Raw genomic sequence first — 14,336 nt, 5'->3', positions numbered from 1 at the left:
AAAGGACTTATTTACACAGCTCAAAGCTCAGGAGGAACCCTTCTATTTGTCACGCTAGTTGTTTTTTGATGCTGCTGCCTTCACTGGCTTGTCTTCAATCTTTCATACAAAGTATGTAAAAACCCTCATTGGTTGATATTAAGACAAAAATCAGTCTAATGATATTGTAGATACACCACAAAACACCATGAGCTCCATCTGAAGGGAATCTTAGAGGAAGAACTGATTTTTCTTTTTTCCCTTTTTTTAAATCCCCCATTTACCTTTATGATATCTCCATGTTTTTAATTTTTCATGCACTTTTTGCAGATCAACCTTTGAAGTTTTGTCCGTTTCCAAATCAGACCGGAAAGCGAGTCGCTAGCCGTAACGACCAGACGACCGAGGGGAGGGGGGGGGGACCCACAGATGATTTTACAAATGAAACCAGCACTGCCACTGATTCTATAATCTAAAGGTAATACAAAGATCTCAAAAGGTATCTTTTACATCATAAATCTCTCCAGAAATTTCAACCACTGCAAACTTTCTTGTAAAGTTCAAAAGCTCACAAGGTGTCATATGAAGATATTTCTCAAAGTATCCAAGTCAAAATATTTTGTTCCAGGTCCAGTAAAAAGTTTCTCCAAATTTTTCTTTTTATAAAAATAGATGCTTTTAAACCCACATCAAAGAGGTTCTTAGCTCTTTGGCAAGGTACTGCTTTAAGAATCTTTTTTTTTGTCTTTTTATCTGTTAATTGTACAATAAGCAACATTATGCAGCCAACCAATAACCAACTGATATTACAGGAAACAGAATACTTACAAAATTAACAGAACCGCAAATAGTTCAACGCAAGTACTTGCTAACCACCGAAGGCATAAACGCACGTGTGGCAAATCAGGACACAGAAGTACAAAGAAAAATCACTACACATAACCTTACAAGACTTACTGTTTCAAAGCAGATGTGCAACAAAATGACAAAACCTAGAGTAACATTTTAGATGGTCCATCTGTAAAGACAGCAAGAGAAGTCAACATGACAGGCATCAAGACCTGCAGGTATTTTTCTGTTTTAAAGTATAGAGAAGATTCAAAGTGTAGCAATGGGAAAAAAGAGAAGGAAAAAAAAGAGATCACATTGTTGGACGCTAAATATCGTTTTTCTTCGCAACACTGATTTACAAAGCTCTTGTTACTAATGTAGAAAGTTACGGTCAATACGCTTCCATTTTCTGTTTCCATTTTCTGGTGAGTTTTCTAGAAACAATCTGAGTTTCAGGCTTTGTGTGTTTTGTTGGTTTTGAATGACACTTGCAGAACTCTGTCCCCAAGGCGGTATCCATTCAAGCTGGCGATGGCCACAGCTGCCTCGTCGTAATTAGTCATGGTGACAAAACCAAATCCTTTGCACTTGTTTGTGTTAAAGTCGCGGATAACCTTGACGTTTGTGACAGCACCAAACGGCCCGAACATCTGCCAAAGGATGCTTTCATCTGCGTCCGGAGCCAGGTTGTAGACGAAGATGCACCAGCCAGTGCCCGCGTGCCCCGGGATGTTGATGCCAGCCAAGCTGGTCACCCCGTCAATGGCCATCGGGGAGAACCTGCTGTTAAAACACAAAAAGTAACATGGTTCAAGGCAAGAGCCAAAATGAGCACAAAACGGGCCATTTTATAAGACAGGAGATCGTACCAACAAGCCTAACAGAGTGTGACAAGTCTCTGCAGGGATCAGCTCTACCCACACATTGTGAGCCATGGATGCTTCTATGGCCATATGGTGCTAGTGCCATTCTTTCATTTCAGGAATTACATAATCAGATTTTTCACAAAACACACTTCCTTCATCTTCTGCAGCAAGTCACCTGAGCAGCAACCCTCAGAATAAATGCACAGATTCAGTCCTCGAGCTACTCCCCACACATTTAGTTTGTAGCTTCACAACTGCAAAGGAAATTATTTCCTCCAAATCAGTTGGCAGTTGCCAAGAGCATAATAACGAGGCACAGAAAGGCTCTGGCCTTCGGTAAGTGTGCTTTTGCAGATTTAAGAAACAAAATTCAAAGTGCATGAAAAGCCTATGAATTATTGCAGCAGGTGTCACACAAGATTAGCTGCTCCACTTGGCCTCTCAGGGAACATCCACTATGACAGGTGTGCTCCCAGCATCAAGGACCCACGGAGAAATTTGGCAACCAAGACGTCAGCCAACGAGCACAGCAGAGGAGAAATCGCACGTCTATTGCTGCTGGTGACGGCTCTTTGAAGTCCAGTTCCCTGAAAGCTCAATCACACACGAGGAAGACATTCTTATAAAACTGAACTGAGACAAACTGGTATCCCGGCGAATCCTGAAAGACGTCTGACGCAACAAAGTTTAAAACAGGACAGGGCTGTCCATAATAGATCAAGGTAAGAGTGCAAAGCTCAATACAAACGTGCAATTTTGTGCAATAGCGAGTAAGATTGTAAGAGTCTGCCCTTTGTTATGTAGACAAGCGGCGTAGACAGTGCTTTAATCTATCACATGTTGTGACATTAGCTCTAGATTAAAGCGCTCCACTGCATCACCAGCAGCTGATTTTATACAGTTTCCTTATTTCAGAGAACACGTTTAAAGGACAAATACCTAAACCCGTTTATGTTAAACACTGAGCATGGCCACTAAAGCAGTCACCTCCGTGTCCCCAAAGATACAGAGACTCTGCTTTGTTCAAACCATAAAGAGTCACCACATTTTGCCACAAACTGCACTTCAGATTCTCCAACATGGCAGCTGAGCAGACCACATGCTGCGCTTTAGTATTAACGCACTAAATACTCAATTAGATTAAAGGATATCGACCCGGTTAGCAACCTACAGACAACGCAGTCATGTTATTTATGCTTTAGAAATTGTAAACCAAACCAGAAACGATGCCACATCAGGCAGTAAGAGCGACTTAAATCAGATAAATTTAGCAGGTAGTTTTTGACATCCTCCGCTGGTCTAACACAATGGAGAGACCCTGCCCCTCCAGCCTATGCTCTCAGCATACACAGGTCTGCCTTTAGGCATCTGCAGCAGCTGTTCAATATTTACATCATGACTTACTGTGAAGACAAACAGCCTGATTCACCCACACCAACTGAATTGTGTGTATATTTGTTGTGGATGCACAGAAAAGCATTTGCTTTGAGCAGCAGTCTCATATTGAATCAGTGCCACTTTATGCAGTGTTAACTACCTACACAATGCTGCCATAGAGCTCATAGGAAATAAACAACAAAATGTATCCCATCAGCTCCCTCACGTTAGCTCGGAATTTCCCTCAAGGATCAATTAAGGCAGACTACAGAATCTAAAACAGAAAGTCAATTTACCTTTTGACTCCGTAGGCCATGTTCAGCAGATTGTCCAACCTTAAAAAAAGCAAAACACCAACAGACAAATTAATTTTATAAGAAAGACACTTTTCAGGAAGCTGATGAGTTTTGACAGGATGACAAAGATGAGTAATGGGTCTGATACCACGATTAAAGTCTGCTGTTCCACTTAAATTTTCCCAGTCATCCTTCACAACACAGCCAACAGGAGACTTGCAGTTCATACAGAAAAAGGGTCAATTAGGCTGACAGGGTGGCAGCTTTAACAACCACTGACATCAATCAGCACACTGAAAATTAACACATTTTTTGGACTAACTTGCACAATTTGTTCATTCATTGCTCATCTCATTTCCACATTTGCCAAACATCTGTTTAAACCCGATTGTGTGGTAGGCCTACGTCTGCAACATGCCGCAAAGTCAAGAATGTAATAATGGGGATGATATATTCTGCCCAGAGTACCGACGAGCTCCAACACAGAATATTTTCACGATACTGCCAGTGAGACAATTTAAATGCTAATATCCAAAAACCTCAGAGGGTCAACAAAATCAGCTTCACTAGCAGCATTATACTTTTTTGGTGTGCCCCTTTTACCTGAAGCGTTGTGCCTGCTGTGCGAGGGGTCCTGGGTACCTTCGATTGGGTGACTGATAGAGCTGGGACAGCAGCGCCTGGCTGGTCTTTTGGCTCGGGTTGTTTGCAAACTTGACTGTAATGGGTTCGGTGGCACCAGGCGGCTTCTGACAGTTCAGACCCTTGATGGCCTCCTCAGCCTCAACTCGCCGGTCAAAACGAATGAAGCCAACTCCTCTGGAAACACCTGAGAGAGCCCAGTAACTCCAGATTAGTCATACTGAGCTTCACCCGACTGTCAAAACATGACCTAATGATCAGCCTTTTAAGTAGACTCGTTTAATGCCAATATGCCTTTTTATTCCCCTCCAATATGACTTTACCATTTTACCCAGTAGTACAGTGAACTGCTTTCAAGGTCTGTCACTACACTGTAAAGTAATTTCTTACTCCAGTTTTAAAAGCATGACCTTACAGCATGCGTGACCACAAACATGTGCTTTTTTATATTTGTATGTATTAACAGTGAAGTGCGTTCCACGTCTGGAAATTCATTAAATAACACAACATACACACACAGGAGGAGGACATACATCAGCAGTGACATGTATTTATGGACATCTATGAAGTAAACTTTATATATAACTAGGCTGGTAGCAGTTTAACAGCTGTAATTTCTCTGTAAAGTGACATTTTACTGCCTGTTATTAGCAGCTGAACATTAGGAAAAAGCTACATTATGTTAGCACAGATGTAGAAAAACTGATGACGCAGGTACTTGGTCTTTGACACACTCTAGAGACACAAGCTAATTATTCATATTTAGTTATTCGTTTAACTCAGTGATTCCCAAAGTGTGGGTCGGGGCCCCCTGTTGGGTTGCAAATGTGCTGCAGGTGGGCCATAGTAATAAAATGCAGTTTGAAATCACTCAAGTATGTACAGTTATGTATTTACATAAATAAATTTAAATAAAAATGAATAAAAACTGGTAATATAAGCTGTTAGTTTGTGACAGTCTGACCTAAACTTACTGCACTTATACTGAAGTTTGTGTCACAGTGGCAGGTGAGTCACACATCAGCCTTAATCTTACATATGGTTGATTAGCAATTTATAGGCGACAGCACATTTAATTGGTTTAATAACACTTTCTCCTGTACATTGATTTGAGAGGATTTAAGTTGAGGTGGGCTCCATGTGATTTAATGGCTTTTAAGTGGGCTGCATCACTCTTGACTTGCTGCTTCGACTTATTTACCCTCTTAATGCCCTGTTGGGACACCAGTGCATGTCATTCCCCTCGGTCACATATGTGACTGCTGCCTGCCAATGAGCGCAGTCTTTGCCAGTATTGGTCAATCAGGCCAGCCTCCCATGTCATTTGTGTAAGAAGTTTTTGCTGCACATTTTGCTACTTTTACATTTTTAGCTCATTAACACATTTCTGTTATTTCTATACATAAAAAAGTTGCAGGTTGCAGAAAGACTGAGCTGGGTTATTAATACTAAGGTAAGACCATTGAATCCTCAAGGAACAAGTGGTTTTATGTTAGAAAACTATGAAAACAGCCATTCCCATAACACACGCCAGAAGGAATAAGCTTCAGCAGTGGGACAGAACCACTGGGAAATGTCCCAGTGAAAGATTCTGTTTATCAGTGTTTCATAAGGCTTCTGCTTGACAGCTGAGGAAAGGAGAATATAACTGCTCTAAATGCATTTCATTTCTTGCCATAAAACAGGTATCGCATGTACACCTTGGGGATGGAAAGAGAAAAGGGAGTAAGTGCAGGCAGGAGGGAGAAATTATGACGCATCGAGTCCTGCTACTTTATACTCAATTTTATATTCCATCTATGCATATTTATGAGCACGTCTGGTGGAAAATTGCATTTTTGGGAACCTCGCAGCAACACCTCTGATGCATTTCTCAGTCCTGGTTGTGTCATTTTGCTGGCAGTCAGGAGGGAAATGGGAGGATGGGCGTGACAGAGTGAAGATGGAACAAAGACGAGGGGAAGCTGTCATGCTGTACTCACCAGTCACCTGGTCCACCAGAATGCGTGAGGTAATAATGCGTCCGTACTGAGAGAAGAGCTGCTCCAGTTCCTTCTGAGTCATAGTTTTTGGCAGGCCACTGACGTATAAATTTGCATCTCTGATGGAGGCGGAGCTTGGACGCGCATAGGAAACCTACAAGTGGAAACAGTTGTTGACCTCAGTATATTACAGCCAGTTTACGCACAAGCAGGTTAGACCATCCATCACCTTTGATTCTTATCTCCGAACAGAGGCTGTAACGGAGTCATAGCGGAGAGAATATAAACTAACTCACGTGTGAGTGAACTTGCAGGCCACACACAGAACTGCATCACATGATAAACTAAATACACCGTCTTCTGTAGACTACATTACTGTGTAGGGCATCTCCTAACATCATAGCCAGCAGACATCAAGCCTGCCAGTGTTTGTAAAACCATCTGTATTCCAACTTTAACCATCACGTGATAACACAGTGAGACCACAAACCAGACATTCAATACAGACCGTCGGCTACGTTTGAAAATGTCCCAAAATGAGCTCAACTTTTCCCATCCTTAACCCGAGGGACCCCATTAATGCAGGTGAAAGGAAATCAGGGCTTTGCAAAGAAAAAAGAAAAAGGAAAAAAAGAAGTGGTGTACACAAACTGCAGTGACTCGATGTGTTTGTAACATATTAGTTAATATAAAGGATGTAAGTGTTAGCAGCTGGGTTTTAGCAACATTAGGGTGGTGCATTGCCGGTTTCTGCTGCTGTCTTCCTCAGTGCAAACCTAAACACTAAAACATTTTTATTATTATTAATTGGACACTGACAAACCAGCCTGTCCACAAAGAGTTTAACCTGTCACATTTTGTCCCTCAACTCCCTGACAATTTAAACGTCAGGCCCATCAAGAAAGCTCATCTTTCAAAATAAAACAAAATTTTAAAAAACCCCAAAGTGTTAAAAATCGCTCTACACAGCAACGTGGCTGCCTCTTTACCTTCATCTGAACTACTCTAGAGGTTTTGTTGCCTCTGAATTCAGATTACATCAGAAAAATCTCCAGCAACAGGCTAGAATAAATATGGGGCGCAAACAAACATCCATCCAGAAACCCAGACAAGTAATAGCAAAGAGAGGTAGACTCAATCCTCTACCAGGTCATGTGGATCAATACATCATTACACCCCTCAGCAGTCAAATTCATTTTTCTCCATGCACCATCTCATTTTCGGTTATGTCGAGATTTGTCTGATAATCTGCAGGAACCAAAGCAGCCGAAATTTTCAGAGCTGATGTGATAAGAAGTGTTGGAGGATGGTTTTGTGGAAGAGAATTGAGAGAATCAGACAAAGAAAGAACAGAGTGTGTGAGTGTGTTCCCCCTAGCGTCACACTCATCTTTATTCCTCTGCCATCATTTTATGGGAATAAATAAAGGTCAAGTGACCACACCTCAAAATCTGCCGTGTACCACCGGTGAAGAGTAGAGTGATAACAGTAAAAGCTAAAGCCCCCTGCCCAGCCTCCTCCATAGTCTAACCTTCACACTTTATTTAATGCTAATATTTGCAAAGTATATTCCCCCACTTCACTGGGTTTATTTGCACTTCTGACAGGGCAGCTAGAGAGTTTCGGATGTGTGATGCATAAGGCAATGTTACCATGTTCTACTTTCAGGGGTATGAACTGAGACAGGCAGCGACATGAGAAAGATGGGCTCCGATTTGTGGAATTGAAGCGGTATGGCTCACAACACTACATCTTCCGCTGTCATGACATGCCACATCTGCACAATATTGAAGTGTTAAAAACAGAAATAATCAAGCGTACAGCTTACAAATTTGGTGCTATTCAAACATCAATTTTCTATTACAAAATATGTTTTTGCCCACAGAAATTCTCTAATAGCTTTCTGCCTGATATGAGAAGGCTAGCTCCTCGTAAGGCCAGCACAAAAAAAGAAAAAAAAAGTATCACATCTAATAATCTGACTCCACCATCCACAAATCCTGCAGCACTATATGAAGCAAATGAGTTTCTCCACCAGCACATTGAGTGCTACATTGCCTGATGAATGCTAATGGCAGCCACCTCCCTGTAAAGACATACAGCAGTGCTACAGCACATGCAACCATAGAAACAGTTCTGCTCTACTAGAGGCCCAAGCAAAGCCGCCTGTGCCCAGATTAACAATAGGCTCCCTTTACACCCCACACTGCTCCAGCCTCATTATGTCTCGACTCCAACCTACAGAGCCAGACATAACCGGTAAGACATTTATTTATTTTTTCAAACCTGTCAAAAAGGATAACATATGATGTCTTACCTTGATGGTTTTGGTCTGAAGTCTCAAGCCATTTAAGGTATTGATGGCCTTTTCTGCATCCTTTGGGTCCACATAATTCACAAATCCATAGCCTAGGCTCTGCCCTGCAATCACAATATAAATAAAATTAATGTGACATGAAATTTAAGACAAATGTGTGCAAAAACAGGTCTTTTTAGAATCAGCAGAATTAGCATAAATGTGGTTTTACCCCCTCCCCAAACAATCTCATATCTGGCACAGCACAGAGGTCAAACCATTTCCTACAAATCTCAGGAAATTTACCACAGGTTGTAAACAAACTAAACACGCTCTTTGACAAACAGGTTTTAAATTAAAAATGACAAGCAATTGCTCTGCTTTCACACCAACTCATCTACGACAGAGCGAAGTAGCCGAGGCTCAATGTCTTCCCCTCCCGCTGCAGTTTATCTCTAAAATGTACAATAGATTGACACCCACTCACTATGTGCACAGAGGCAATTCAATTTCCTCCACCCACATCCTGGGTTTCTCTGCAATTTCACTGCCGGTCAAGTTCACCATCTCGAGCAGTTTCACCATATTAATGCAGCACATATATAAACAAGCTGAATAGTATCGGAAAGTTTTGGGAAATTAAAAATAATTTAAATCTCTGACAGTGAGGCTCATGACACCATTAACCTGCACTTTGATTAGTTATATTAAAGCAATGATTGCGGCAGAAGTTCTTCCTGCAGTAGCAGATTTTTTCTCTTCAATATAGACTTTTCTCCATCTCTCGGGTGCCCCTAATTAAATGCACGTAAAACTAGACTTTCTATTCTTTCAGTGATATATTAACTCACTCCATGCTTCAAACTGCCAAAAATATATACATTTTTTCCTACCGCCCAAAAAAGCTCTCATTGAGACATTCATGTCTAGTACACAATACTGTAACAGACACCGTCACATCTGTGCACCACTGCACAGGTGATAAGCGGAATTTAAAGTAATCTGTCAATTTAAATTTTAGATATTAAATGACTGTCCCCATTCATGCAAGTATTTTGTAATGAGAATGGACACATTTATCTCAGCATTTATCTGGTGATGCTTTCTTGCACCAGTAAGTTGTCCTTGTTGATGCATCGCTACAGTGAATAGCTGAGAAAAGGCCATTCATATGAACCCATTCCTTACTACTCTGCACGGTTCAAAGACTGAAATCCCACTGCTGGTTAGTTATAGGATTATTACTGTTATGATATTAAGATATTTAGTCATATAATCAAGCATAACGATTTAATAATAAATGCATTTTCAACTGATAAATGTCCCTGATCTTTGGGTTTCTGTGTTGCACCTAAACAGGCTGAACTGTAACTCAGAGCACACTAAATTTTGTTTACAATAATTAAACATCCAACTATGAAATATCTCGAGACTGCTTTTCTACGCAGCTGAACTCCCTATATACTCCCATACCGCTTTTAATCCATCTCACTGCTTGATCACAGCAGAACAAGCAGTGACTCACCAAGTTCATAAACTTAATTTCACCTCCAGGTCAGGGAACATTATCGCCAGGAGAAATATGCCAAGTCTTTGAAATGAGCTGGTGAAATGAAACATCTACTTGAGCCCTGAGGGCAAAATGCTTGCTGTACAATGTTCCCCTACAGACGCTCTATACGAGCATGCAAAGCTTTTGTGACACCTTCCTATGGAGTGTCTAACATCCATCGCATCCACTGTAAAGACAAGAGGCCCTTTAACAAACAACTTGTTGGCTTTCAGCTGTCATTAAAGGAGCAGCAGAGACATGCTGAGAAGCACTTTCAGAGAGCTGCACCCAGCTTCCAGTACAGACCTACTGCTATCCATAGTGGGAGGAAAATGACACAGACTAAGCTGCTTTCTGCAGCAGCAGCCAAAGCGTGAACATTTAAAGCAAAGAGGAAGCATGCATCTCTCTCTGGTGATTACTCAACATCTGATGTAGCAGCAGCGCACAGATGTAGGCTGGCTTAAATCCATTGCCAAAGGGCCAAGGGAGAGACAAAAGCAACAGAGTCTGGAGGGGATACGGTTTTATGCAGAGCTGAAAACGAGAATCATTCCTGAGAAACAACCGAGGTTCTGAATAACATTAAGGGTATTTTATTAAGCACCAATTCAAGCTCCCTTAAAGGGGTAAAAAGCACTACTTTAAAAGCTTATTTTCAAATCAAAAGTGCAGCTTCTATATTAAATTTAACTTGTACATTGATAGAAACTAGAGCTCAACAGTGGGGATTAATGCCCTTTTCAGAGCTTTAATTTGCTTAAGGCAGGGCTGTTTATGCAAATGCACACAGTTACCTATAATTTACCTTCCTTAAGCATGCTCTTTGACATGCATCTTCTGCCAGCTGGAGAGCCAAGAATTCACCGTCTCCAGCTGGCTGCATTTCTACTTCAACAAAAATAAATATAATTACAAAATAGCCACACTGATCTTTTAGAGTTTGCAGCAACAGACTTCATCTAAGCACTGATTCACTAAAGAGCCTGCTGCAACTGTCACTCAGTTTTATTCATAGTGACAATCACAACGGTCGCCTCAAAACACTTTGTGTTTCAAGGTAAAAACCCTGCAATGTTAAAGAGTGAGAATCCTAACAAGTTCCCCATGAGCCAAAACCTGATGATGGTAGGGTGAAAAAGCTGGAGAAACCAGTTTAAGGGAGATTGGAAAGGAGAGAACCACACAGCACAGAGAGACGAGCACAACAAGCACTGGAGAAGGAAGACAAAGTAGTGTCATGTAAACGCAGAGGGAGTGAAGAGAGGCGGGTGAAGGAGAAACACTGAGTGCATCGTGAGAAATCCCCCAGCAGCCTGAACCTATAGCAGCTTAACTATGGATGCAATGGTTCAGGGTCAAATGAAACATCCTTAACTGAAAGTTTTATGAAAAAGGAAAGTTTGAAGCCCAATCTTAAAAGCAGAGAGAGGGAGCGTGTCTCCTGAATCCAAATGGGAGCTGGTTCCATATACAGGCTCTGCCTCCCATTGTACTTGAGGAAAACTGAGAACCACAAGTGAGTCACCGTGCTTCCATCTCAGTCGAGTCCCACCATAGAAGAAGAAAAATAAATCTCTCCAAGATACACCTGTACATGCTATGGTTAAATGCATGTAGTGTTTACTTCAGGTTATATTGGTAAACATGTAAAAAAGTCCTGTCCCGGCACAGTACCGTGTTGAACTCCCTCAGCAACCTAAATCCATAAATACAACTAAATGTTGTGAACTGTACTGAATATTACACTGAGGTCGAAGGAGGACAAAGACTAGAACACCATCAGACAATCATCCATCTGTGCTGCTTTGCACTCTGACTCGAAATCATTGCTCTGCAGATGATCACTCAGCTGTTTTACGTGTTTAAAAATGAAGCAAGGCTGGAGATCAGTCTATAGTTAGCTGGATCAAGCAAGGGTTTTAATTGTTTAATTACAGCTACCTGAAAAGGCTGTGCTAATTAGTTTTAAAGGTAAACTGACCATATTTAAAAACCACAGCATTAGCTAATGGCAAGACTTCTTTGAACAGAGTCTAATAAGCATGTCAAAAGTTTGGAAGAGGCACTTTAGTCTGTTCAGAGAAATCAAGTTCTGTTATCTTTTAACGTCAAAATTCAAACTATATGCAAGGATTCAGTGTACTTAATGGACACAGAACGTCTATTTGTGCAAAATATTTCACACACACACACACACCAATCTAGTGGAGAAGATATAAAACCAACATTTAAGAGTGCAAATCATCAAGCTCAAAGCACCTGGATCAAGACTAACGTCTATTTACGTCTTGTTTGAAGTGAAAATTACCCATTCTAAAAGAAAAGACGAGGCAACATACAGGTTCATGTCTTGTCACCCAAAACAAAACTTGTCCACAGAGCGCTTCTATCGTTTCCTGAATCAAAGCCTACATTTCAGCTGCGGCATGCATGAATCAGGACCTCGTAGTACTTAAATCGTTTTCACACAGGGGCAGGCTGATTTCAAACAACACGTTTCATTTAGTGCCTCGCTCGGAAAATTAGTTTGAGTGTTGCGTTCACACTAGCTCGCCTAAATATGCAACCTATCAAACGTTGTTTATGTTCAATCACCCAAGTAGGCTGTGCTGTACACTGATTTTAAACAGGGATCACTTGTCAAGTCAACGCAACCCATTTCACACATTATTAAATACATTTATTTTATGCATGGCTACACGAGGGTATTTATCCCAGGCAAGACTAATAATTTTTCATCATCACTGCATGTAAATAGTTTAAATTCAATAAATAAATAATAAGACCCCCCCCCCCCTCCGTCTTCTATGCCCACAAGTACCATCCTGGGTTTGTGGTCTACTCTTTGCTATCATTTGTTTACACCAATGAAATATAACCTCTCTGATTTAAACATCTGTTGTGGCAGTCCAAAGAATCGGCTCTACAAATACAGCTATAACAGAAATGCTTTTTAGAGAAAGCATAAGAGAATGCAGCTGGTGTAGTTGGAGGCAGCGAGAGACAATTTAGCTCGACATAGTCTGAGGATTTGACAGCATTTTTAAAAATGAAGCAGTAACTTTTGGGAATAGTAGCAACCCTGCAAAGACAGACCTGTGAATAATGATCAGGTATACACAGGAACTGAAATATTAACATGAATATTTCAAAGTGGGTGGGTGTACAGTTGACATGTTAATTTAATGTAGGTCAGAGCCACAGGATCTAAAGTCACTGCATCCCTCAGCCACCCCTCTCTCAGCCTCAAGCATCATTTCAAGGAAAAGCTCTGCTCGCTCTCTCCGCTGACTGTTGATTCAGAAGAAAATGCAAACAAAACAAATGGATTTTCATCTCAGGCAGAGAGACAGGCTGAAAGGTCTCCATAACCTTAACCACAAACAGCTAGTAGTGAGAATCCTGCAGCCTCGACCATTATCTAGCTGCTCATGTCACATAGACCGTGTCACTGTGTCTCTACCAGCTGCATTCCTCCCATTAAAAACCTGAAATCATTTGCAAATTGCCCACCTACCCAAATACTGTACACTGAACAGGATGTTCCCACAGGGAGTTTTCTGAAAATGCCATTTCCCTACTGGCTCTAGTAGAAACCAACACATCAAAGCAGTTACAGGAACACTTTAACTGTACTTCAGGCCTCGATGAATGACAGCGAGGTTGAAAATCTTTAATGACACTGTGCAATTTTTTTAAATGACACAACTGTCAGTGGAACGCAAAAAACAACCCTTTGAGCACCGGATTCAAAAATGAATGTTAATATTGCTCAAATGTTCCCTTTTTGCCGACTGTATAATCAAACAGTATGTATGCTCAATGATTTTCAGAATTAAGGTCTTTCTTTGTTGGTGTCTATTTTAAAAAGAAGGGGAAAAACTCACTGTGCATGCAACACAAAAGCCTACGGCACAAACAGGCCGACCATTTGTTCAAAATCTATATTAACCTGAAAAGAAAATCTAAATAGTCTAAATAGAAAAAATGCACCAATGCAAAAAAACAACAAAATAATAATGCACACATAGGTGGTTCTGCAATCATTAACCAGCGTAAGCAATGCAAACAGTTGTTACCTGTGATTTTGTCTCGAACTAGTTTACAGGACTCAATTTCTCCGATGCTCCCAAACAAACTCTTCAGTTCCTCCTGGGTCATGTTCTGAGGCAGATAGTTGACTATCAAGTTAGTTTTACTGTCCTCTACGCTCCCTGACTCTACAGGTGAAGAGCAGTTGTTTGTGATAGTTGAAGGACCGTTGCTTGTGTTGTTGCAAGTGGGCCCATTGGATAGCTGTGTTTCCATGGCAGCAATTACCTGCTAAAGAGACAGAAAGAAAAAAAAATCAAAACTAAATGCAAATGAAACAAAAAGCATCATAAAACCAGCAGTTAAAAAAGGACGCTCTTCACACAGTAAACACTGTTTCAGTGGAATAACAACCACTGGTGAAATTTAAAGATTAAAGAAAAAAAACAGTGGTAATCATTTAATGCAGCACAGCATTAC

General features: G+C 40.9%; 1 protein-coding gene across 4 annotated transcripts in view; it reads right to left on the bottom strand.

Annotated features, from left to right (window-relative positions):
- Window positions 1–400: 400 nt before the first annotated feature.
- The window catches only part of elavl2 (ELAV like neuron-specific RNA binding protein 2), a 28,468-nt gene continuing 14,532 nt past the window's right edge, over window positions 401–14,336 (bottom strand). For 3 of the 4 annotated variants that reach the window (XM_026161953.1, XM_026161956.1, XM_026161955.1), the window contains 6 exons: window positions 13,904–14,147; window positions 8,291–8,394; window positions 5,974–6,127; window positions 3,953–4,178; window positions 3,350–3,388; window positions 401–1,593 (listed from right to left, as the gene is read on the bottom strand). In XM_026161953.1, the coding sequence (XP_026017738.1) occupies window positions 1,263–1,593; window positions 3,350–3,388; window positions 3,953–4,178; window positions 5,974–6,127; window positions 8,291–8,394; window positions 13,904–14,147 (1,098 nt within the window). In that variant the 3' untranslated portion in view covers window positions 401–1,262. The remainder of the gene's footprint in view (window positions 1,594–3,349; window positions 3,389–3,952; window positions 4,179–5,973; window positions 6,128–8,290; window positions 8,395–13,903; window positions 14,148–14,336) is intronic. The other variant, XM_026161954.1, reaches the window with a different exon arrangement.

Source organism: Astatotilapia calliptera, chromosome 3 (genome assembly GCF_900246225.1).
Source record: "Astatotilapia calliptera chromosome 3, fAstCal1.2, whole genome shotgun sequence".
Taxonomy (NCBI): Eukaryota; Metazoa; Chordata; class Actinopteri; order Cichliformes; family Cichlidae; genus Astatotilapia; species Astatotilapia calliptera.
This window is presented reverse-complemented; position numbering and strand designations above follow the sequence as displayed.